The 25,893-nt window shown below is 44.1% G+C and overlaps 1 protein-coding gene across 1 annotated transcript in view; it reads left to right on the top strand.

Annotated features, from left to right (window-relative positions):
• Positions 1-9,460, top strand: part of MARCHF3 (membrane associated ring-CH-type finger 3) — a 144,928-nt gene extending 135,468 nt beyond the window's left edge. Inside the window, exon 5 of the mRNA XM_004420251.3 lies at positions 567-9,460. Coding sequence (XP_004420308.1) covers positions 567-725 — 159 coding nt within the window. The 3' untranslated portion in view covers positions 726-9,460. The remainder of the gene's footprint in view (positions 1-566) is intronic.
• Positions 9,461-25,893: the final 16,433 nt, after the last annotated feature.

The following is a 25,893-nucleotide window of genomic DNA, read 5'->3' on the forward strand; positions in this document are numbered from 1 at the left end:
GTGCAGGTTGTCCACAGCACAGTATGAGGAGTACCCTTCCTCTCATAGTCAGTGTAAATGGGGTCCTTTGAGTTGTAGAACATCCAGCATTCAGAAGTACCTGAAGCCCTAGCATCCCTCTCATTTAAGAGAGAGGAATCTGTGGGTCCAGAAAGGCACATTGCCCACAACTGGGCAAGGGCTGGCGCTGTACCCACTCTGCCCTGCTGCCTCCAGCCAACCTTCTTCACAACTGATGGTTTGGGGCCCAAACATCACTCCCCCGAAAATAAATCCAAACTCAGAAGGAACCTCATTTCCATGTATACCCTGATTTTACCCAACACGAGGAGGAATGAAGGAAGCCACCACGGGCTCCCTGCCCACGGTCCACATGTGGGGTCTTGGGTTGGTGCCCAATCTGCCCCCCAACTCAGCTGCTGGCTAGAGCAGCTTCACCCAGTGTTCTCCCCCCACCTTACTGCTGCCAGCTGTTTGGAGCTGTTTTAAATGACATATTTGTTTCTTGGATTGATTATCAGCTTCTGCTCACCTGAAATCCCTTATTTTTCCTCTCCTAACCTCAGGTGTCATTTAGGTACCACTGTCGATTGTACAACGAATGGCGTCGGACCAATCAGAGGGTGATTCTCCTCATTCCAAAGTCTGTCAACGTACCTTCCAACCAGCAGTCCTTGCTGGGCCTCCATTCTGTCAAGAGGAACTCAAAGGAGACAATCGTTTGATATTTGTGTGGTTGGTTGGTTGACTCATTGTTTGGGGTCTGGAAGTTTCTGCACTGGGGCCATGCACTGAGCCACCCCCAAACCCTTCCTTAAGCCTGTGGGTCTAAGAACATCCAGAGCCGTGTTAGCACATCATCCTGAGCAACGAACTCTGCCAGAAGAAAGCAAACGCTATTTTACTTCAAATCATGGATGCTGCAATCATATGATATTTGCTAAGCTGCCAAACATGTTTATTTAGCAGATACTGTATGGAATTTTCTGAACACCTCTTTAACAGATGAGGAAGGTTGTCCTGCTAAAGATGCAATTCAATTCTTCCTTTTTTATTACTATTTCAAATATATATATATTAAACTTAGATGATAATCAAAATTGAAAAGCCAATGTTAAAACTGGTTTCTTGGTTTGGATGGGTTTTGTTGGGGTTAGCTTATTTGTTTTCTGGTTCCTACTGTAGATTCTTTGGGGTATTTGATAGCCTGAATGGTCTTTTTCATCTCTTTTATGTCCCTTACTCAAGGGGACAGCATAACAACTGCAGAACAAGTCATATTTGGAGAATGTTTTGTACTAAACTTCATTGAATTATTCAGTTTTTAAAGGAAAAAAAGGCGTGGCAACTCTCCCCACAGTGAGCTGTTTATTTAAATTTCGTTAAGGAGAAAAAAAAAATTATGGTGAGAAGCACGCTACTTTCAACTTGTTTGGTACTGACAGCTGATAGAAGCTATTTTCTAATAATAAATATCCAGTGTGTGAAAGACAAACCCCACTGATTGCAATACTTTTTTTTAATCATAAAAACCTGTGAAGTTTCCCAAAGTAGATTTTAAAAAAGAGGAAAAGCGAAAAGGTTGGTGTTCTTACTCCCATCTCATTGAGTGCCCGTCTCGATTCTGCATTCACGATGAATTGGAGGATCATTAGACATTTCTAGGAACCCTGGACCTGTTTTGCATATCAATTAGCATTCCCATTGCTCTATTGAATTTCTAGCTTGACAGGTAGATGTGGCAAAAAAGCCTGTCCTAGCAGTCTAAGACCCCTTTGTCTGATTTTCAGAAGCCCTACACAGTGCCTTCCCCCAGCCATGAGCCAATTCTGTCACAGGCTGAAATAGACTTTTTCTAAGGGCTTCGTGTCCCTCTTTTGTCCGTCGCAGTGTAAAGGGTCTAAACCGCACCCTGCGTTCGCATGTTCACTGGAGCCGGGGAGCAGACCTGTCGTCTGAGGAAAGCACTTGCTCGGGTTGGCGCTCAGCCTCCCGCAGTCTACCCCTCCACCCACACGCCGGGAGGAGGAGGCGGAGGCGGAGCCCAGCTTTGGGGAATGCTTAAAATACGGATTTCTAGAACATGACCCACATTCCAAATATCACTCCAGCGTCTGCCTTATGCTCCCCAAGTGGGAGAGAGGAAAGTGCAAAGGAACAGGCAGTGAGGAGAGTAACGATTTTTGTCTGCAGATTGATCAAGCTGATGCAGTTTCACCTTTGTCTGCAGAGCCCTCCATCCACAGACTGCTCCCCACGCTGCCTGGGGAGGGAAACAGCTGTACCACTCTCCACTGCAAGACTCAGATGTGCTTTATGGCTTGTGACAATAGATTTCCTCCCCAATACGCTTCACTCCCACACTTCAATTCCAGTAATATACGTCTCAGCCCTTCTGTTTATTCGGCCCTGTCACCCCTCTGGGCTGTCATTAGCTGCACCACCATCAACCGTTTCTTAATTGACCTTTTTAAAATGCTGGACACCACTGGCTGCATGCAGCTGTCACACATTAAATTTCCGGAGCCAAGAGTCCAACTTGGTAGCTTGTGGATTGCAGCCCTGTAATACAGTTGATAAATGACGTCCAACCAGCCTTGGTCCCTGAGCTGTCAGGTGAACCAGTGACACCTCCCCACTGAATGGCACAAACATTCATGAGAGGACCATACCCTTTCTCCTCCCGGCTTCCTCCATGAATTAAGGAAGCAGCAGATTCCCAGGATCATTTCCTGTTGGCATTGGCTACAGAGAATTCCTGCCGTCTTGGTCCATGAGATGAGATATAGTGATGCGAAATACTGAAGGCAGGCAGCTCGCTGGGGCTTCTGCACTGGGAAGGTTGGCGGTTAGTACTGTGCCTGTGCCATGTCTCTTTCCCCCGTATTTGCATCCCCACCCTGGGAAATAAAGCAGAGTCCAAACGCAAGGATTAGGTTGCATGTGCGGTGGTGGGCAGGACAGTCCCGGCCTCCCGGAGTAGCATCATGCCTCCCTTCCCAGGCCTCCAACTTGGGACCTCCTGTGAGGGACTCCGTGCTCCGTCAGCACCAGGGCTCATCTGAGATTCTGAAAGTTGTTGGAGGACACGTCATCCTTTCTTGGCCCTTTAACCCTGACGTCGTTCAAGGTGGGAGAGTGTAGGGAACTGAGCGTATGCACTAAGGCACCAGCCCAGAGGGCAGGAGGCAGGCGGGGCTGCAGTCCAGGCTCCACGTCTGTCACCAACCATGCTGCATCTCCCTGGAAGCAGGGCTGCCTTTTGCTAACTGGTGCGAAGGTGCTGCACAGGTTACCAGCAGCCCTGCTGATTGTCCTCTTTCTTTGTGAAAGATCAAGAATGAAGCAGGGAGAGGAAGAAGGAGGGGCAGGGAAGGGATTCTGGTGGTTCACTGCTTCCCTTCCTCTACTCCTTGCACAGTCCTCTCTCATCTGCGCTCTTGCTGCGTCCTCTCCTGACCATTTGTCTTGAGAATACTAGGTAGAGACAAGGGTGCATCCCAGGGAAGCCAGAGGGGGAAACTGACAGCTGACACAAGTCCAGCGTGCTCTTGCCTGCCCCATGTGTGCATGCGCGTGTGTCTGCGTGTTTTCATTCAGGGCCAGGACAGAGAACACAGAGCGGCACACAAATTCTACAGCTCCTCAGAGAACTGAGCCGACACACAGAGGAGCTGTAAAACTCAATTTAGGCAAAATAAATGGCATGACTTGGAAGTTACTTGTACTTGTCTTTCGTGTCCTGGTCTCCATTCCCAGTGCCCTGAGTGCCCTGGATTGTCACTTTCAGCTGGGCTGCAGCCACAGTCATTTCATTTGCAGTGAAAGTAACTCATCTGGGGGCGTAGAGGAGCCCCAGGAGAAAATGGAAGTGAGACAGCAGCCGGCTATCTGCACTTGGCCAGTGGCCAGCTGAAGGTTCCATTTCCTCCCCGGGGCTCTTTGTTCCCTTCTTGGCACTGATCCACCCGGCCCGGGTCTGTCTCGGCCCCCCTGACACCACACAGCTCACAGAGCGGGCATGGTGTGCACAAAAATGTTGTCTTCAGCCTGTCCTCACCAGGGAGTGTCCCCAAGCTGAAAAAATTAAGGATGAAAGACATGTAGAAAGGGAAATCAGCACATACCTCCTTTCCACTTTAATCCAGAGTGTTCCCAGAAGCTACCTGAAGATCAGCCAGACAGCTTGTAGCCCTAGCACCGGATGAGAAATAGGGTGTGATTCTGAAGCCTTACCTGGGATGGGAGGTGGGCCAGCTAGTGGGGACAGGGCTCAGGATTATTTAGGGCAAGAGATTGGGACAAGGATGGATCTGGCTGGATGCCATCCCTCCGCCAAGCATGTGGAGGATCCAGCAGGCTGCTGCCAGTGAGGCCTGGTGCTGTGGAGGCTGGAGTGGTGACAAGTCGGCTCTCCAGATAGTGATGCCTGGGCAACTGCAGACGCTCTCCACATGTGTCAGTTCTGCAGAAATACGCAGGCTGTTATGTTCTACCATCTACCTTTTTGGCTTTACAGAAGTCTCAGTGTCTAGGAGTTGGCTTTGGGGCATAGAGCCTTTCCCTTGCCATTTAATTGTTCTGGGGTGAGTCTGGCTCTTTGCTTCCCAGTGCGATAGGACGGGAGAGACCCAGCTATGAGTCAGACTACCTGGGTTTGAACCTGGCTCTGCACTGTCTCAGCTGCTGATTGTGGACCTATCTAAGCCTCAGTTTTTGCCTCTGTAAAATGGGGATAATACCTACCTCAGACGGTCCTTGTAGAATTTGTAGGGCTTCCCTCCCAGTAGTTCATGAATGAAAGGCGTTGCCCTTCCCTCCCCTTCCTTCCACTCACTGTTGCTAATGTCTGGGTTATTTCCCCTAGCTTGTGTTTTGGCAAATGACTTTGATAAACAATTTGAAGGACCACAAACAAAGAGTTTTAAATCCTTTTCAAAAAGAAGAAGGATTAATTTTAAATAATCAGTAGATATTTATTGAGCACACTGTGCTTGGGAGTAAAAAGAATTGTAAGGGACCCTTCCGGAGGTTGAAATTACTGACTTGATTGAGATCTTTGAATTCTGTGTAGATTTCAATTATCCTGGCATTTCCTGAGACTGGAGCCTATGGCTAATTGAGAATTCATCACCGATAAAAAAAAAATTTGCTGGTTCTGGATCTAGTGCTACAGAGGAAAACAAATACAGTTCCATCAGTTGTCTGCGTTCCCAGAAATGAGGGACTCATGAGTCACTGAGCTCATACATCTAGTGCCTGCTTGGAGGCTCTGAATTCTGTGCACAGAGACAGCAGAAGGAGATCGGCTCTGGGAGCCGTGCTTCATTCTGAGAAGCTCTCCTTTCTGAACACACTTTTCACCTATTGGAGCCATAGTTACCCTGTCAAGGAAGTGAATATATGGACCCTATCAGAGGTTTTATTTTAGCTTCTTTGTGGGCACCAGGTGCAAAGAATTGAGTTAATCATACATTTCAGTCCATGACACACTTTCTATCACCATTAGCCTATATGGGTCCCTGTTCTATTTTATTCCACAAGTATGTACATTGTGCCAGGCGTTTGCCATGAGCCATGTGCTATTCAGCACTTTGAAAATTACCTCCTTTAATCCTCACAACGACCTCGTCTATTGCTGCCTGGCAAACCACCCCACAATTTAGTGGGCTAAACCAACCGCTTTATTGCATCTCACTATTCCGTGGGTTGACTCAGGCTCCCTTGGGTGGTCCCTGGGCAGTGCCTCTTCTGGTCGTACTTGGGTGTCTCAGACAGTCAGATGGCCCAAGTGCTCTTCCTGTGGCCTGTCTCTCAGCTTCAAGGGCCCCTCTCTTTCCATGGCAGCTCAGGGCTCCAAGAGGGAAGAAACTTCTGTCCTGCTTCATGCCTGGGCTTGGATGTCCCACAAGGTCACCTCCTCACAGCCTATTGGTCAAAGCAGTCACAGGCCCAGCCTCATGAAGGGAGGAGCTGCTTGCACACACGCAGAAGGGCAGAACTGAGGCCATCTTTCGAGATTAGCTCCCAGACCCTTTTTACAGATGGAGAAGCTTAACCAGAGAGGTTAACTTACCTGCCCAAGGTAACAGAGCTAGCAAGGGGCAGAGCTGGGATTCAGACCCAGGTGCTCGAGTCCATGCCCTTAATCACTATGCTCTGATGCCTCTCAGCTTCTAGTTTTATAATATTTTCCCCTTCATCCATAATCTCCACTCTCATCTCCTTCCTCCATTAGGCACCCACGCTAATATATTTGATAGATAAACTGAATACGTATATAGCTTTGCAAAACATTGTTTTGTGAGTGTCTTAATTTACATGACATATTATGCTATAAATCTCATTCTTTTTTTTCCCCACCTAACACTATGTTTTTAAGATCTATCCATGTTACTGCATGTGTATCTAGCTCATTGCTTCTAATGGCTGCTTGGGATTCCATTTCACTTTTCTTTTCCCCTAAATGTTGCCTGCAACTCCCAGACCCTACAACAGTGATGGACATCTCCTCCTCGCCTCCTTCAGTCCTGTGGGAGAGTTCCTCTGGGCTAGTATCCGTCAGTGGGAATGCTGGGTCACAGGATGTTGACAAATTTAATTTCACTGTGGTAGTCTTATTCTCCAGAAGGACTCTAGCCCTTTAGACACTCCCAGTAGTGGCTGAGTCTCCACCTCCTTTCCTACACTAGCTATTATTTATTGGTTCGTTTCCAGCCAAACTGATAGTGTAAACCTATGCCTTATTGCTTATATCTGCTCAGATTTACACTTCTCTATTTTCCTATTGGGTTTGCTGTCTTTTCCTTTTCAGTGTCTCTAGTCAGGTTGACATACTGCAAAGTCTTTCATCTGTTCCACTCTCTCTTCACTTTGTCTATGGTTTACTGTGTTGAACAGAAATCCTTAACTTTGACATAGCCACATCTGTTTTTCCTTATGTGGTTTGTCCCATAAGTGGTCATATTTAAGTTTTAGAAGTCCTTTCTCATTCCAGAATCACAAAGATAGTCTCCCATATTTTCTCCCTTTAGCTTTACAGTTTTATGCGTCACCCTTAGGCCTTCAATCTACCTGGAGTTCACCTCTGTATGTGATATAAGGTAGGGATCCGACTTTATCTCCCTAACTTTAGGCATTTTTCCATCACTACACGAACAATCTAAACAATCTCCCCTTTCCTCATTCATTTGTGGTGTCGCCTGTCCCGTATGTCCAGTTCCATATAAACATGAGTCTGCTTTCTCATACTCCACCTATGGCTTTAATCTATCTCCCTATGCCTGCATAACCTCACTGTTTTTCTTACTGTAGCTTCATGGTGTCTCAATATCTAGTGGAATGAGCACCTCCTCCCATCCCCTGCCTACTTCACTCTACTTTTTTTCAAAATTGACTTCATTATTTGTGGACAAGCTTTTTGTTCCTGTGTATAAATTTTAGAATAGTTTTGTTCAGTCATTTAAAAGGTCTTGATGACGGGCCGGCCCCGTGGCTTAGCGGTTAAGTACTCGCGCTCCACTACTGGCGGCCCAGGATCGGATCCCAGGCGTGCACCGACGCACTGCCTCTCCGGCCATGCTGAGGCGGCGTCCCACATACAGCAGCTAGAAGGATGTGCAACTACGACATACAACTATCTACTGGGGCTTTGGAAAAAGGAGGAGGATTGGCAATAGATGTTAGCTCAGAGCCGGTCTTCCTCAGCAAAAAGAGGAGAATTAGCATGGATGTTAGCTCAGGGCTGATCTTCCTCACAAAAAAATAAAAATAAAAAAAATAAAAGGTCTTGATGGAATTTTGATTGGAATTGTAGTAAATTTATACATCAATTTCATGAAAATTGACATCTTTGCAATTTTTAGTTATCCCGTGTGATGATCATTGTGTATCACCATTTATTCAGGTGTTCTTTTGCGTCTTGAAATAGAGTTTTAATCTTTGTCGACAAAATTCTTGTGCGTCCTTTGTGAGCTTAATTTGTAAATAGTTTATAGTTGAGTTGCTGTTGTAAATGATACCTTATTTTCTGTTCTATTTTCTAGTGGGTTAGTACTGGTATAGAGGAACATCTGTCATCCTGTGCTAGCACCTTTGCTGAACTCTGTATTAGTTGGCGTAGTTTTTCGATCCCCTTGTAAGCCTGCTCTGCCCTGTCTTAGCTCAGTGACCCAGCCCTTCAGGGCTCTTCCCTCGCAGCCGTGCTGGCCGGCATATTTGCTGGCCTCCCAGTCTTAAAGAATGTTTCAAGTTTCTCCACCATTGATATTTGCTGTACATTTTTCTTATATTATTTCATTGAGTTATTCTGTTTCCTTTCTACTTCTAGTATTCTGTGAGTTTTTACATTATTATTTTGGATAACATATTTAATTAGTAATAAATATAATTAACAACAATACTATTGAGAAAATAGTAATATTGAGAAATTTGTGTGACTTTCTACTTTAAGGCATGTAGTGAGATATCTTACTGTTGAACCATCCTTTCAGTCCTGGATAAATCTTAAGATTTTCTGTCTTTCTCTATATATATTGAAAATGAAGAGTTCATACCAACACCACCAATTCCCATCCAATACCACACAGTTCAATCTTGTTTTTTCCATTTCCATGTTTATAGCTCCCTTTCCTACCATGAGAAACCTGGCTTTCATCATCCCTAATTTAGTTATGATTTAATCAATCCCTCTGCATGTAGCCAATCTCTCATCTCCACAGCCATCGCCTCCCTGTGTAGGTGTCCCCTCACCATTCTCTGGCTGTGACACCCTACGCCAGGCCACCCTCTTTGGGGACACCGGCCTTATCCCGGTCAGACTGGTGCAGCCAGTGGATGTTCCTCATTTCCATTCAGTCTGTACGTATTTCCTTCTTTATTTGGTGTTTTATTTCCATTGTCTAGCAAGTCTGAATTAATGGTATATTTCGTTAATCTTTTTGAACAATAAGTTTAGAACTTTCTTAATCTTCTCTTTCTCTCACCCTCTTTTTTTCTCTGTTTCATTGATTTTTAGCCTTATCTTTACTATTGCCCTCCTTCTTGTTTTTTTCTTTTTTAAATTGCTCTTGGTTCGGTCTTTTTTTGTTTTTGGATAAATTATTTAAAACTTTAAATTTTCCTGTAAGTACTACTTTATCTCCCACAATTTTTGAAAATTTTCAATGTTTAAATGTTAGTTCTAAGTATTTTAAAATTTCTCTTGTTTTTTTATTTAACTCAAGTGTCATTTAGTAGTGAGTTTTTTAGCTTTCAGCAAATGAGCAAGGGGTAGGGGGTTCTATTGTTTTGTATTTCAATTATTAGTACATTATGGTCAAAGAACTATGGTCTCTATGATGTTGATTCTTTAAAATTATGGCATTTTTGTGGCTTAATACATGGTTGATTTTTGCAAATATATATACATATATGTATATATAAATAAATAAGCTACAGCTTATTAATTGTGTAGTTCACATCTTTTTTAAAGATTTTATTTATTTATTTTTCCCCCAAAGCCCCAGTACATAGTTGTCTGTCATAGCTGCACATCCTTCTAGTTGCTGTATGTGGGACGCGGCCTCAGCATGGCTGGAGGAGTGGTGCCTCGGTGCGCACCCGGAATCCGAACCCGGGCCGCCGGCAGCGGAGCGCACGCACTTAACCGCTAAGCCACGGGGCCGGCCCACATCTTTTATCTTTGCTTTTTTTAATGCTTGATCTGTCAGTTTCTGAGAGGGGTGTATAAAATTTGATTACAGTTGTTGATTTATTATTTCTCCCTTTAGTCCTATTGGTAGCTGCTTTACGTATTTGAGGCAATATTAATAGATTTATCTTTATCATTATATCTCTTGATATATTGTTCCTCTTACCAAAACATAATATACTAATATTCTGTTTGTCCATTTTGATATTTTAAAATTATCTTTTGTCAAGAGCCAAGAACATACAATGGGGAAAAGAAAGTCTCTTCAACAAATGGTGTTGGGAAAACTGGATAGCCACATGCAAAAAAATGGAAGTAGACCCTTACCTTACACCATACACAAAAATTAACTCCAAATGGATTAAAGATTTGAATGTAAGACCTGAAACTATGAAACTTCTAGAAGAAAACATAGGCAGTACGCTCTTCGACATCGGTCTTAGCAACATCTTTTCAAACACCACATCTGACCGGGCACGAGAAACAATAGAAAAAATAAACAAATGGGACTATATCAAACTAAAAAGCTTCTGCACAGCAAAGGAAACCATCAACAAAACGAAAAGACAACCTAACAATTGGGAGAAGATATTTGCAAACCATACATCTGATAAGGGCTTAATCTCCAAAATATATAAAGAACTCATGCATCTCAACAACAACAAAACTAACAACCCAATTAAAAAATGGGCAAAAGACCTGAACAGACATTTCTCCAAAGAAGATATACAGATGGCCAACAGACACATGAAAAGATGTTCAAAATCACTAACTATCAGGGAAATGCAAATCAAAACTACAATGAGATATCACCTGACACCCGTCAGAATGGCTATAATTAACAAGACAGGAAACAACATGTGTTGGAGAGGATGTGGAGAGAAGGGAACTCTCATACACTGCTGGTGGGAGTGCAAACTGGTGCAGCCACTATGGAAAACAGTATGGAGATTCCTCAAAAATCAAGGATAGAACTACCATATGATCCAGCTATTCCACTGTTGGGTATTTATCCAAAGAACTTGAAAACACCAATTTGCAAAGGTACATGCACCCCTGTGTTCATTGCAGCGTTATTCACAATAGCCAAGACTTGGAAGCAACCTAAGTGCCCATCAAGGGACGAATGGATAAAGAAGCTGTGGTATATATACACAATGGAATACTACTCAGCCATAAGAAACGATGAAATCCAGCCATTTGTGACAACGTGGATGGACATTGAGGGTATAATGCAAAGTGAAATAAGTCAGAGGGAGAAGGTCAAATACCGTATGATTTCCTTCATTAAGTAGTAGATAATAACAACAATAAACAAACACACAGAGACAGAGATTGGATTGGTGGTTACCAGAGGGGAAGGGGGGAGGGAGGAGGGTGAAAGGGATAATTCGGTACATATGTGTGGTGATGGGTTGTAATTAGTATTTTGGTGGTGAACATGATGTAATCTATGCAGAAATAGAAGTACAATGATGTACACCTGAAATTTTTACAAATGTTATAAACCAATGTTACTGCAATAAACAAAAAATTAAAAAAAAAAAAAAGTAACTCAGTACCAAAAATAAATAAATAAATAAATAAAATAAAATTATCTTTTGTCTGAATTAATATTAAACATTTCTGTATCCTTTTATGTCTCCTGTAGACAGCATACTGTTAAATAGCCTTTTTTTAAATTTAATCTGGAAATCTCTATTTTCAGATTGGTGAGTTTAATCTATTTACATTTATTTTACTGTTATGTTGGGTCTTAATTCCACCGTCTTATTTCATGTCTCATTATTGTTTCCTGTGATCTCATATTCTCCCGGGGGCCTTGACCAGCTTGCCTAGTGATGTGTGCCCACAATGGGCGAGGCTGAGTCCCTGGTGGGTCAGTGGAGAGGGTGGGCCATACTAGAGTGAGAGATCGCCTGGTGCTGCCATTTGGACTCAACCTGTCTCCACCTGCCACCCCTCAGCAAGTGACTCTGCCCCTCAGGGAACATCCTCATACCTCCATCCTGATCACCACTTTCTAATCTGGCCCATCTGCCTGGATTGCAGTCAGTTTGCCTTGAAGCACAGAGGGCTGGGGAGGGGGAAACTCCATGTGCTGGCAGATCTGCCTGCACATATGTTTTGTGCACCTGTCCCAGCACGGATGGAATGCAGCCCTAATGTCACCTCACTGACCTGGTGGCACTGGGCTGGCTCTGCTCTTTTCTGTTTACTGGGATGTGATGAGCAGGCAAAAGTACTATATAGGAGAGAGAAAAGGACACACGTACCCTCAATCCTGTCACCCAGGTTTGGCATCTGGCCCTCCCCCACCCACACCTTCTGTAACCTGAGTGTTCCTTGGTTTTTATACTTTTTTCTCAGATCCACCACCCATTCTGTCTCTTCTTTAGCACTTCCAGGGTTGAATGGGGGAAGAGGGATGGGGGAGCCAAGAGTCAGGGGAAGTTTGCCATACTATCTGCTGTCTGCACTTCTCAAAAAGTCCTTCTTGGAGCCCTGGAGTTGCTGCAGGGGACAGGGCATGGCAAGAGTCCCCCATCCTTGGCTCTGGTGCCCCTGCCCCATTCAGCCACTTAACCTCTGCTTTATATAGTGGGGATATGGCCTAGATTTCATTTGAAAGAAAAATGATATTGTTGAAGTCTGTTAGGTCATTTCTTATTCTAAAATTCTGGGTAATCTCATCTGGCTCCCTGGGTCTTAGGGACTCCGTGTTTGCAAAGGGCAGTGAAGTGCTTCGCAGGAAAGGATCTGGACCCTGTTGGGCCTGTCCTATATAAAAATGACTAACCACACGCTCTCCTGGCACCCTCCCTCCTGGCCCAGTCCACAGAAAGGAGGTGTCTGTGACTTGCACCCCAGCTGCAAACAAGCAACGTTCAGTGGACATACGTACTGCATTTTATTCTCAGAGAGGGCTTTAAGGCTGCTGACGTTAGGATTTTTTTTAAGTCAGCCTTGAGATTTGTGAGAGAAAATGTCTAGGAGCTGCTGGAGGGCGATTCTGCAGAACACCCATCAGAGACCAGCCAGTGCCATGGAGGGCCCTGGGGGCCAGAGAGGTGGCAGAGAAGCCTCCTATGAGGACGCCCCCACTATGGGCGAGCAGCGTTACGTTTACAGTATAACAACTAGAACTATATTTTCCTGCCCTTTAAACAGACTGGAACAGTCTGGAAGCTCAGACTGGCTTCTGCACAATTGCAATTAGGTTGACTAATATATAAATGTACTCTTACAGAGCTCAAAAATGTCACTGGGTTTCTCCATCATTTACCTTCCTTTTCAGTGCCCTGCCTAGTAAACGCAGGGCCAACAATATTCGATGCCTCCAATGTGCAGCTGAGGGTGCCGGACGGCTCTATGAAGTCCACAGGACACCACTCGGGGCCTCCCCTCTACGGGGTTTCTCAGAAGCTAGGGGTACCAGCAAACCTGGCCCTGGACCACAGAGACAGATCAAGGGGGTCTATGGTAAGCCATCTAAGACTGTCGTCTGGTTGTTGGTGGATCTGTTCCTCCGTCTGTGTAAGGGCACAGGACTTAGTCCTTGTGGGCAACATCTTACAACAAGATTGGCAATCCTGAGTGAGGAGATCTGTGTGTGAGGAAACTCCCCAAAGGCAGGCACCATTCTGGAAGGGGTGGTGCAGCCCTGCAGAGCTCACAGAACAATCCACAGGGGCGGCTCTGGCTGCGCAACCTCTGGAGTGCTGCAGAGTCCTTGCAAGGCCTCGGCCTGAACCTCCTCCCGCAGAAGCCTGTGCTGGCTGGCAGGGCGAGAGGAAAGAATCCCACAGTTGTTGGTAACCTGCTTCACCCAGATAAGAAGATCTAGGAATCAGACTCAGGCAAGGTCTGCAGAGGTGAAGGGGCTTTCAAACATGCACGCTGTTGGAGGGGGTGTGGGCGGGATTTATTTTGCGTAACGCACCTGGTGAAAAATGCAGTGGCAGTTGATCACGCCCATGTGTAAGACCTGGGTCCCCTCTGTGTATATCTCTTACAGGCTCATTGCTATTTATGCGAAGTCTTCAAAAGCTGGACACAACGAGTTGTGGTCTCTAAATATTGTTTTCCTACTAACAAGAATCAGGTCTCCTTGGAGAAATATCTGACTCTAGGCCAGGGACAGGAAACATATAAGATGAATCCGGAATGCCTTGTCATACCAGAAAGCAAGGAAATCCATGGGGGCTGTGTCCAGAGGACAAAGGAGACAATTTAAACAGGCTCCCACTAGCCTAAGGTGGAAAATATGCGCGTCAAAAGGAACAGACTGCACTAAATTGTTTCACATCATCTAAGTTAAAATTCATGAGTTTATAAGGATACTCTAAAAAAGAAAATCTCACCAGTTACCTTTGGAGCGTGCTAAGGAACCAAATCATTATTCTGATCACTACTTTTAAAAAAGTATCTTGTGTGCACTCTACCTTGGCGTATATTGTTGAAGGAAAGTTCTTTACAGAAGACTTACACCTAACAAATGTAGAAATAATGCTAGAATCTAAATGAAATAGTCGATCTGCCTAATGATCATTAACAGATGGTAAAACCGTTAGCTGATGGGAACTTTATAATGGAACAATCAGACCCTCAACACCCAACTGCGCAGACGCATGTTAACATCACAGACAACAGAAAAGCTGACATCATGCACCTCCCAATGTGATGCAATAGGAAATGCACAGAAACGCCCGTGAGATATTCTTGCCAAAAAACTGAACCTGAATGTGATCAAGCACTGCTATCTAACTATTAGTTTACAGGAGCCAGAGGGATAATAAATTGTTAAATGACACCAACAGCAGGGTTTCTCAACAGCAGCACTATTGACACTTTGGCCTAGGTCATTTGTTCAGAAGACTTAAAAAATGTATCAACAAATGTGACATGTGGACCTTGTTTGGATCCTGATTCAGAAAAACCAAGTGTAAAAAAAAAATCATGAGACTGTCAGGGAAGTTTGAACACTGGATATTTGATCATATTAAGGAATTATTATTTGTTTTAGGTACGATAATACACTTATGGTTATGTTTATAAAAAGTCGTTGTCTCTTAGAGGTATATTTTGAGGGATTTATGAAGAAGTTATGCAATATCTGTGATTCGTTTTAAAATAATCCAGTGGATGACAGAGCAGAGGGTGGGAGTACAGAAGAATGAAGATTGGCCATATATGTATAATTGTTGAAGCTGGGTGATGGGTACACGGGGTTCATTATACTATTCTCTCCACTTTTATATATGTTTAAATTTTTCCATTGTAAAACTTATTTGTAAAAAAAAAGAGTTGGGCATAGCTGTCCCACACAAGCTCTCTCTGAAATAACTCAAGGCTCTGCTGAGACCTGTGGCTGAGGAGAGGATGGGCTGTAGCTAGTGCGATAGGAGTAAGAGGCTCCACATGAACACAAGAAACCAAGGGTGGGTTTGAATCAGAGGCTGTAGGTTCAAGGTTGGTCATTTTCCTTAGGTGTGTTATATGTGCCAAGGTCGACTGCTGTGATGTTCGCCACGCTGGAGGGAAACTGCGTCAGGCAGTACAGTGAGGGCTGGGGGCCGCCTGCCAAGAGAAGGGAAGGACGGGAAGGTCAGAGAAGAGGCCTCAGTTGTGGGCCAAGGATGCTTTCGGTCATGGACAGAAGGCCAACCAGCCTCAGAGCATTCGATTAAAAACCCCCACAACCTGCTGAGATTGGAGGGTGAGGCTGTCACCCATCAGTTGGTCCTAATGCTAAAACAAGGCATCCCACCACTCCGGAAACGGAGGGGAAACGACCACAAGCCCCCCTGGAGCCCTGATTCTACCTTTACAAGGCGTGTGGGTGCACTGGCACGTGCATGGCTCGGTTTGGAGGCGGTGGGCTGGGGTTCAGTGGTGACAGGGATGCTTCTCATGAGCTTGTTCTCAGAGCTCTCTCTGCGTGTCACAGGGCCGCTACGGGAAATGCGGGAGGGGCTCAGATCGCCAGAAGTAGCTGTGCGTGGGCAGGCAGGTCTGCCCTGAGCAAGGCTTCCCCAGCCTCAGACCAGAGAAGTCGTCCTGATGTTGCAGTAGTGGCCGAGTGCCCCTGGTGGGCCAGCAGAGGGGCCACTGTGAGGGCGCATCCTCTGTGATCTCTGGCACAAGGAGGGTGTGCCTTATGGGCCCCAGGGCATAACAGAGACCTGCCCCCAAAGGGCAAAATAAGGAGAAAGCTTTGTGAATCAAACCCTTCTGTGGTCCAAAATGAATTAAAAACACCTAGACAGAGACCAAAGCTGGAGTTCTTCTCCTAGAGGAAAACTTAGCAATTTAAGAAGTTATTCTGAAGCAGAAAATACACCCCTAAATATAGACATATGCGTGCATGCATGCACATTAAAAAAACTGTCACACACTGTCGTAGGCGCATGTACACACACACACACACACACACACGGCATTAAAAGAATCCTGGGACAGGCTGACTCTTTATTGTTATCAGTGCATCTCAAGGTGAAGTCCTCTAAAACCCCTTTGTCCCCAACCCCCTCCCACACTCCTAACGACAGCTCCATGTGGCTAAGTGCAGCACCACTCAAGGAAGAAGTGCCTGGAATGAGGAGGAAAAAAGAACGAAGCAGCAGGTGTGAGAAGCAATAGTCGACCCAGGGAGGATTCAGGGAAGCAGTGGGCATATGCCCAACCAGGGTCAGGGGATTAGAGACGAGAAGAGGACAGATCTGTCTCCACAACCTCCTGGTCGCTCTTCTGAACGTAACAGGGGTCAGGAGCCCTCAGATGGGGACAACTTGCCATACGGTACAAGTCAATTAATGGGTAGCAAATATGTTCACATTCCTGCTCCTTTCCTCTCTTCTTGGAACCGAATGAGTCCCTTCAAAGAACAGCCTTCTGGAACCCTGTCAGTTTCTTCGCTTCCCCCAGAGACAGTATCATTGAGCGTTAACTTGTTTTCTAATTATAACCATCCAAAGTCATTCCCACCAAGTCTGTTGACAAGAACACACTGAAACACAAATTGCTTAATAGCAAGGTGCCCCATCAGAAATCTGATCTCATTACTGTAACTTAGGATACATGTGCCAGGGATGACAAAAGCACCCCAACTGCCTTCCTGTATTTCATAATTCAATGTTTCCCAACCCTCATCATGCTTCTTGGGAAAGAGTTGCCAAAGACCCATAGTTACTTCTTCTAGCAACCTGGGTGAGGTACAGAGGGGAAGTCTACCCCGGTTGGATCGCGTGTTGCTTTAGAATGCCAAAGGCCTTGCCCAGTGACATGTCAGTCCCCTTTCCCAGCTGAAGGCTGGAATTATTATTTACTTAAATGAAAATCTGAACTCAACCTACAGCCATCATCAAGGACAAGCAAGATCTTGTCATCTCAGTTCCATGGATCAAGCATAGCAAGTCGGTATTCAGCGTTGGTGCAGAGCACAGGTGTGAATTTCCAGCAGTGGGAGCATAGCCCGATTCAACGGTGCACAGGCCCTGTGTAGTGGGAAAGTGTTGAGAGAAGGATGGCCACCTGGCACAAGCCAAAAGATTGTCTATGTCTGGGTCTCAATGGAAAACTCAGAAGTAATTGCCAAAGATGTTCCAGAAACCCTCTTCATTTCCCATTTGGGCCCTGAGTACAAGGGGCACCTCGACAGTCGCTGTCATCTTTGGTTTCAAACAACAGGGCCAAAGGTACCAATGTGGCCAACCTGTCACAAGCATTGACAGAGCTCACCAATGCCTCTTCCTGTCAGAAAGAGAGAGGGATCCAACAGGGACACTGCACCTCTGTGCAGTGGAGACAAGCCACATGACCAAATGTTTAAATGATTTGGAACAGATCAGTACAATGGAGACTACTTCACAGGAGAGCCGATGTGTCTAAAATGGAAAAATCCAAGTGTACTTTCCAAAACTAGGAAGCAGTCATCCTCCCTCAAGTAACATTCAATTTTCAAAGTAAAAAAAGCAGATCTTACTATTCATCGAACTGAGCGTTGCTTTAACGTGTCTCCAACTGGGTGTAGGGTGGGAATGGGGGTGGATTATGACCACTCTCAGGTATGGGTTTCTTTTCGCAGGTGACACACAAAGGCTATCTTTGAGCAGCTTTAGACCCAGAAACTCCAAATTTCCAGGTGCTTCCAGGTTCCAGCCCAAGTCCCATCAGTTACAGCAGGCAGAGCCATGTCTCAGAGAACCTCAGGACTCTGGATTCCACTCAGTTGGCTGAGTGAAGTACTTGACAGATCTCGCCATGCTCACCCTCCACGGAAGCACTCCAACTCACCTGGACCCTTGAGTTGAGTACCTGTTTCAGGTCAAGGACCACCAGGGAGGCCAGGGAAACAGGCCCCGCCATTGCCCGTGTGGGTCCCTCCTGGGATGTGATCACACTGGCCCCTCTCCTCCACCATTCTCACACGACCTGCACAAGGGAGCCCTGGCTGGAGTGTGGACTGATGGATCCAGGGCTAGAGCAAAACAGCCCTTAGAACCACCTGCTGTATCCCTTAGCTAATACTACAAGAGGTGGTGGTCACAGTTTTCAATAAACTCAAATATAATCCTAAGAGGAAGTCAAAGAATGTGAACATAGTGTAAAATCACGCTTGTCATAATTGTGGGGGTTTGCGCAGCTGAGTTCTTCCAAGGTGAGACCCGTCATCTTAGAAACTCAGCCTCCAACTAGACAAATCTTTCCTAATGGCCATTTCCTCTAAGAAACCAGCTGCCCCTGAAGCCAGCTGTGTGTGGTGCCTTCGAGAAGCGCACTTGTCACAGCTGTGGTTTCCGTATTTGGGTGATGATTTGATTGACGCCCGCACTGAGCTGTCAGCTCCATGAGGGTCAGGACAGGATTTCCTTTTACTCAACATTTTATTGCTGGTGCCTAGTACACAGCATGGCACTGAGGAAGTGCTTCATAGTGTTGGCTGAATTAATATTTATTCATGAAATGAATACAATAGGGTGCTTCCGGTATTCTCAATAGCTTTCCTTGTCTAACCACTCAAGTGAGCAGGAGAAATGTTAACTCTGACCAACACTGTTTTCACTTGTAGACTTACATAGACTAGCAGCAGTGAACAACCCTGCCATTTCATAAGGGAAGTCTCACCTTACTTCCCAATTCCTTTAATCAAAAAATTTGAAGTAATCATTAGTTTTAAATTCCTACTTATTTATTTAGACCTACTATATTGGTATGATCTTTCCACATGATCTAATTTAGCTCTCCCATCAACTATCTGTAATAGGACTTTTAGTCTCAATTTACAGATAAGCAAACTGAGAAGCAGGAATGTTAGCTTTTTTGGGATCACAGCACTAAGTGACAGCAACTTCATGTCACCAATTGCTGCTCTTATGAGGGGTTTTCCATTCACAGAGCTAGCTCAAAATGCCGCTCTTTATTCCATCTGCAGCCTGTCTATGGAGAAGGCCCACCCATGTGGGAAAAGACAAATTTGGGACATAACCCATGACTACACTTGGCATGTTTTAAACAATGGTTAATTCTCTATCATTAAAAAAAAATTTTTTTTTATGTCCTTTCTAATCAGAGCTGAATCACCAGTTCCAATAATTCCTATTATTCACCGCCCACTAGGATAACCAGGGGGTACTTGCACACCATCTGGGTCATTTTCAACAATTCATCAGTTAGATATGTTACTAACATGTTGCTTCACTGAGGCCCAACCTGCTTACAACTACTTGCCGGTCCGCCACCACCTCTGCTCAGCCAACTTAATGGTGACTCTCTCCCATAGGAGATTTGTAAATCAGAACACTTAATTACCTCCCTGATGTCAGGGAACGTGCCCCCTGAAATGCAGCCAGCTCTGGAGAGGCCGGCCCACCAGGCCTCGGCTGGCCGTCTTGTCTGAGAGCGGCTTGCTGTCTTGTCTGAGAGTGTAGAATGCAGGACAGCAGGAGGAAGATAGAAACACCGAGTGAGAGCTCAGGGCTGTGGAAGCAGAATCCCCTGCCTGCTCCTAAGTCACATCTTTGGGGCTGACAGGCACCAATCAGCTCATCCACATGACAGCATTTTCTAAACTGAACCAAGCAAATATTATCTCTTACAGTTGCCATTAATCTGAAGAACAGTAGAAACAACAGAGATTTAAAGTAGGGATTTGGGGATTACCTGACAGTTGGAATTGTTCCATTCATTTCTGACAATGAATAGCACCGTTCATTTATAAATTGTGTAAGTTCTTTTCTGACAGCTGCCTGGGATAGAATAGGCATAGTTGTCAAAGACACAAACCTGTGCCACCAGACTGAGTTCCCAGGAAAACAACTGAATCTCTGCCTTTGGTATTCCTGGTGCCCTGCTAGGCAGTGCCTGGCAAAACTAATCCCCCAGTGACTGGTTATTGAAGGAATTAACTTCTGGGCACATTACCCCTTCTGCAAAACAAGGATAATACCACTTACTCAGCATGGTACTCCGAGCTTTAAGCTAAGGTGACAATCCTGAGCAGAGTACCTGCTCAGTGAACGTTCCATCAATGACCCTTCTCTTTCTCCCTCCTTCCTCTTTATGGATCTTATGTTGCTTTTCTTTCCTCCTATGAGAATGAAACTATTCCGTGTGTAAGGAAGACACCAGTGTGTGATACTTTGCGCTCCCCACATAGCATCAGAGCAGCACCGCATTTCCAGAGCCCTGCCCCTACCAGTTTCTCTTAGTTGGGGGGGGTCCCAAATTTCCCCCAGGTGTATGACAACTTCAGGCTCCTATGGGAATTTCTGGTATGAGGTCACTCTGAGTCACCCGTGCCCAAACCCTTCCTTCTCCACAAAAGGACTCCTCCCAGATTTGTAAACATAAGCACTTCTTTTCCTGGTGACCCCATGGCTACATCTCAGAGTTCAGTCCAGGCCCACTATTTCTTTTATGACGTAGAATAATGAGAACCATGCAACAGGCACTCAATGAATGTCTTCAGCTCATTTTTTCCAAGGTTCAAATTTCCTAACAATTGTTCTCAGCAGGACAAAAACATAAGAAAAATGATCTAACCGGGCAGCTGGGAAGATGGTTCATAGGAAAATTCTGGCCCCAAAAAGAGCCTGGGTTCATTCCCTTCTTGACACAGACTGGAAGGCAGCATAACAAAGGAGTGGGGAGCTGGCGGCAAAGAGGAAGGCTGGGTCACAATCCCAGCCTTTGGAAGAGAATGTACCAGCTGCCAGGCTCCAAGTCAAAGAGTAGTGCTTGTTAAAGGTGGTGTGAGCGGGGAGGCTCCCTGGCTCAAATGTAGAGAAGGGAGGGAGAAGAGAAGGGAAAATGGGAACAAGCTGGGACTCACGGTCTGGGAAACCAGATAATGAACAGTCCTCTGAAGATCACTCTCAGCCACGAAGCTAGAGAGCCAGTGTCTGCCAGGAGACCTACTCAGCACCATGAGACACCTGTGTCCCTCTGGTGTGGCCACACAATAGACACTTTAGCTACCACATGTGGCTAAACTTAGGTCATGGGTCACAGTCTCTACGGAAGGAAGTTGTGAAAATACCCGAGTGTATTCAACAGAACAAACCAGACAGTTTGAAAATTATTCAGATTGAGTCACAAAACACTGAGGGAAAACAAATACAAATGATGGGACCTCCACGCTATTACAATCCTATGGGGAGGTCTGCCCCAAAGCTGGTCCATGGAGAAATTCAGAAGGCTGGCAGATGCTACAGTGGCAAGGAGGATTAGGGTACACAAGCTGTGGGCCAAGCGGGTCATGAAAGAAGGCTTAAAAGGCAAGTGAGGATTTTCTTATTTTAAATCAAAGAAATCAAAACCAATATTTAAGAAAATGGCATCCGAAATGCAGAGAAATCTTCAGGATCCACAGACCAGGGTCTATTTGAAGGAATACATGCCAAAGAAGGTATAAAAACCACAGAAATGGAACAAGAGCTGTATTTCTCTAAGAACAAACTTGGCTAGCATTTAAACAAAGAATTCCAATTCAGATTGGTGGAGGAAGCACTCACATAATAAATCTGGGCAAATATGTTTTATTGTTGTCAAGTGATTAAGCCACTGAACAGGCTGTCTCCTTAAATTCAGAGGTGCCTTTTGTCTCTGGAGAAATGTCAGCAGAAGACAGGATTTACTGTGCTGTTAAAAGTGAAGGAAAATACAATTGTGGATGTGAGGCGTAGGAGTAGGGAGTGAGATGATTTCACACCCTGGGTCCCAGGCACGTCTCCAGGGCAAACTGGCTACTGGTGGTCTACCTCCATTGTTCTCTGCCCTGACCCTGACCCTCCACAACAGCAGAGGCATCCACTGCCAGCATTGTTCCCCATTAATTAACCATTCTTCCCATTCAACACTGTTAATGTGAAGCTCCTCCCACAACCTGAAATGTGACTGCTGTGAGTTTTGCATGTATTTTGCCTAAATATTTTCTTCATTCTCATCAATTTGGCTCTGAATGTCCCTTTAGTAAGGCAGGCAAATGGCAGAAACATTTGCCTGAATACTACAATTTGCAGAAACAGAATCCTAAATACTACCTCCTTTGGTGCTTTTTTTTCGGTAGGGGAGGGAACAAGAGTCAGCCCTAATTTCAGAATTCTGGGTTTTGCCAGGTAAGTATCATGGAAATACCAGAACCTTACTTCAGAGGTTCAAAAGTTTGAATGCTAAGAGTCATTCTCCTGTGGTGGAACCTCCTAAAATTCATATCCATGCTGCTACTTCATGCAATAAAGAACAGATCTGCATTTTGTTTAGAAGCCAATGATCCAGAAGCATGGATTATTTAAAGGTTCTTTTCAATTTCTCATTTTGTTTTTAATGTGTTTTGGCCAGGAAAAGAAGGGGCATTCAAATAAATTTCTTTGTAATTTAAGATTTGAGGAAAGGGATGAAGTAAGAGATTGAAACCAAGAGGAACATGATTTAGATAATTGTATCTCTCTTACAAATATACACACATGCAAATGAATATGAATATATATGTACTGATATATATAATGGCAGACTAAACTGACAAGAACCCCTCCCTCCTTCCACTATAAAACTGATAAAATGTAACTAAATTTTTGCTGTAATATAGAGCCAAGCTTAAAAGAACAAGAAATGTCCAGGTGCCATAAAGGAACAAAGAACTCAAAGTCTGAAATATAAGCCCCAGGGGCTGGGAGGTGGGGATAGGAAACATGGCTTTGAGTCCACGCGAGGGAGAGGACCTAGAACCGAGACTGCTGCATAAAGCTCAGAGCCTTAGAGCGCTCCCCGTACCTCACACTACCTGAACCCTGCCTGCCCGCCCAGGGCAAAGGCGCACTGCTGTTGGGGCTTAGGGGCAAGTGGAAGTTACTTGTGGAAAACAGAGAACACCCATGCACAAGGGTCATAGTGGGTTTTCACCTCCAGGTGCGAAAACACCACCAAAAAAGGTCTGAACCACTACCATCACTGCGGAGCTGGCACAGGAAACCCCAAATTGCTCTAGCAACACCATCAAAACCCTGGGACATGGACCACTCACAAAATAAACAACGCTTGCTGAAAATGAGTTCACAATCCTAAAAGCCCCATGAAGAAGCAAACCAGCATCAGGGAGTCAGCAGATGCAGCTAACAGAAATATTAGCATCCCCAAGAACTCAAGAGAACAGAACTCATTAGAGGCTATAAAATAAATATGATTAAAATGATTTTTAAAAGAAAAGAAACTATAATGAAAAAAACAAGTTGAAAAAAGAGCTGGCAAATTTGAAAAAGAATCAGACAACTTCAGAAATGAAAAATATAGTCAATGAAATTAGCAACTCAACGGGCAAACAGATGACACAGGCCTCAGAAGAGAATCAGTGATATTATAAATACCAAGAAGTTGCTGAGTTACTGAGCATAGCACAGAGAAATCTAAAACATATGCAAGAGGATTCAATGTAAGTCTAAAAGAAATCCCAGAAGGAAAGAGCAGTTAACACAGGCGACTTAATATTCAACAAAATAAGAGCATCCAGAATTTTCTTAGTGAAGAACACTAAGATGAGAGGTGAACAAGAGGAATAAAAATAAATCTGTGTAAAAATAGTGGTGAAACTAGAATATCGAAGACAAAATAAGGTGGGGGGCAATGAACTCATGCTTATTATAAAATGGTTTAATAATCCAGAAATGCATTTTTATGGGCTGTATCCCTAACCTCCATTGAGAGCTACAGTTAATACACAGAGAGGCAGCACATGCTTCGACTCTCTGCCTCTCTAATGTTCTGTGGGAACAGCCATAGGTGCAGCTCACTTTCAGAAAACCTCAGTTCCCTCTCAAGTTCGTCAGTCTAAATAGATGCAACAATCTACTGGCACACATCCAGAGGCATCAAACTGTGTGTTCACCAAGTCCTAGATTTTCACTCTAAATTTCACTAGAGTATATACTACTCTTCTTTATTACAACTGCCAATTTTTATTAATTCCTAACTAATTAAAAGTGTTGATTTCCATAACCTAATTTATCTAGCAATAAAGTACCTTGAGTGAATTTTGATGACAAGAACCCCATCTTGTGGCAAAAATTTTCACAACCAAGTTTGGCTATAACTGCATTGCCATTCTCATTCTGAAGATAAATCCGTGTTGAGAAGTTATCATTTTATCTGCTTCACCAGACAGAATTTCTAAGCCAGCATTTATCTTGTGCCTGCGACGGCACCAGAGTACGCAGTAAATCTGCAGAGCACAGTAATTCTGGGACTTTATGAGTTATTTTCAAGTGAAAGCTGGTCGTCTTTGCACAGCTTACTGCAGGATTATTTTAAGAGAAAAGCAAACACTGACTCTAGGTCAGCTTCTGAAATGTTATCATCTGTTAAGTCTGGTTCCATATTCCACTTTATACAAGATGATCTCACTTAGCTAAAGCAATCAGAAGACAAAAATTCCCAAAACCCATAAGAAATGACACCCTAATTATCACTCTATGTAACAAAGCTACCCCACACAGCACACATTTACCTGTATTTCATATCATTCATACCTTACTCCTCTAAAAGGTGGCTTTTAATCAATTATCTTTCCCTATTTTAAAACAGTAAAACTAGATTCTAGAAATGTAATCTCCATTTTTTTTTCCTTTAAAAAGGAATGTTTGGGCCGGCCCTGTGGCTTGGTGGTTAAGTGCGCATGCTGCGATGCTGGCGGCCCGGGTTCGGATCCCGGGTGCGCGTTGAGGCACCACTTCTCTGTCCATCCTGGGGCCGAGTCCCACATACAGCAACTAGAAGGGTGTGCAGCTATGACATACAACTATCTACTGGGGCTTTGGGGGCAATAAATAAAATCTTTAAAAAAATAAAAATAAAAATAAAAAATAAAAAGGAATGTTTTCCTCAATGTCTTCTCCCACTGTCCCCATGTTTCCATTTGGCTTTCCTACTCAAAGAGATTTTGAAAGGTCTTATTGTTGATAAGCTAAAAGATGCAAAGCACTGAGCACAATGGCTCGAAAAAATTAGCCATGATTATTGCTTTTATTATTATTACTAATGACAACAGAATACTGAAAAGTGGGGAGAACTCCAAAATAGCTTATGTGTTTATCTTCATTGTCAAAGCCTTAAAGAAAAATCTAGTTCAAGTAAGAAGCCAAATTATTTTTATCAAAGGCAAAACTGAAACAATACTTTTCTCCCCTCAAAATCTGTTTTTAAAGTTAAAAAAGACAGTAGATTAATATTAAAACAGCTTTTTATTTGTTAATGTCACATAAGAAATTTAAGCAAGTTACACTATCTTAAAAAACAACTAATGAGTTTTAAGAGAAACCCTTCTCCTTCCCCCCCTCCCCCCCCCATTCCCTTCACGAATTAAGAATCTAAGAAGAAGTAACCATAAAACAAAGTTTTGTGGAATCCTTCATCCAGAGTGCTTACATGATATTAGGTTAATATTGCCTTCTTACAAAATTTCTCTTTTCTATTTAAAAAAAAATTTGTAACCTTGATTGTTTATTACAAAAAAATTCAGTACAAAAGTTCGATATATTGAAAAATGCTTTCCCCCTCCCTCACAGCACCGTTATATAGAGCAGAGGATAATCAAGAGCAGATTGCTAATCTAGATGAAGCAATCTTCAAATTATACCTGGACACACAGTGGTTTATTTACCCTCCCCTCCCCTCCTCATAAGAACTTAAAAAAACACACACATACAAAAAAA

This window comes from Ceratotherium simum, chromosome 4, assembly GCF_057802395.1.
Source record: "Ceratotherium simum simum isolate JZ-2026a chromosome 4, ASM5780239v1, whole genome shotgun sequence".
Lineage (NCBI taxonomy): Eukaryota > Metazoa > Chordata > Mammalia > Perissodactyla > Rhinocerotidae > Ceratotherium > Ceratotherium simum.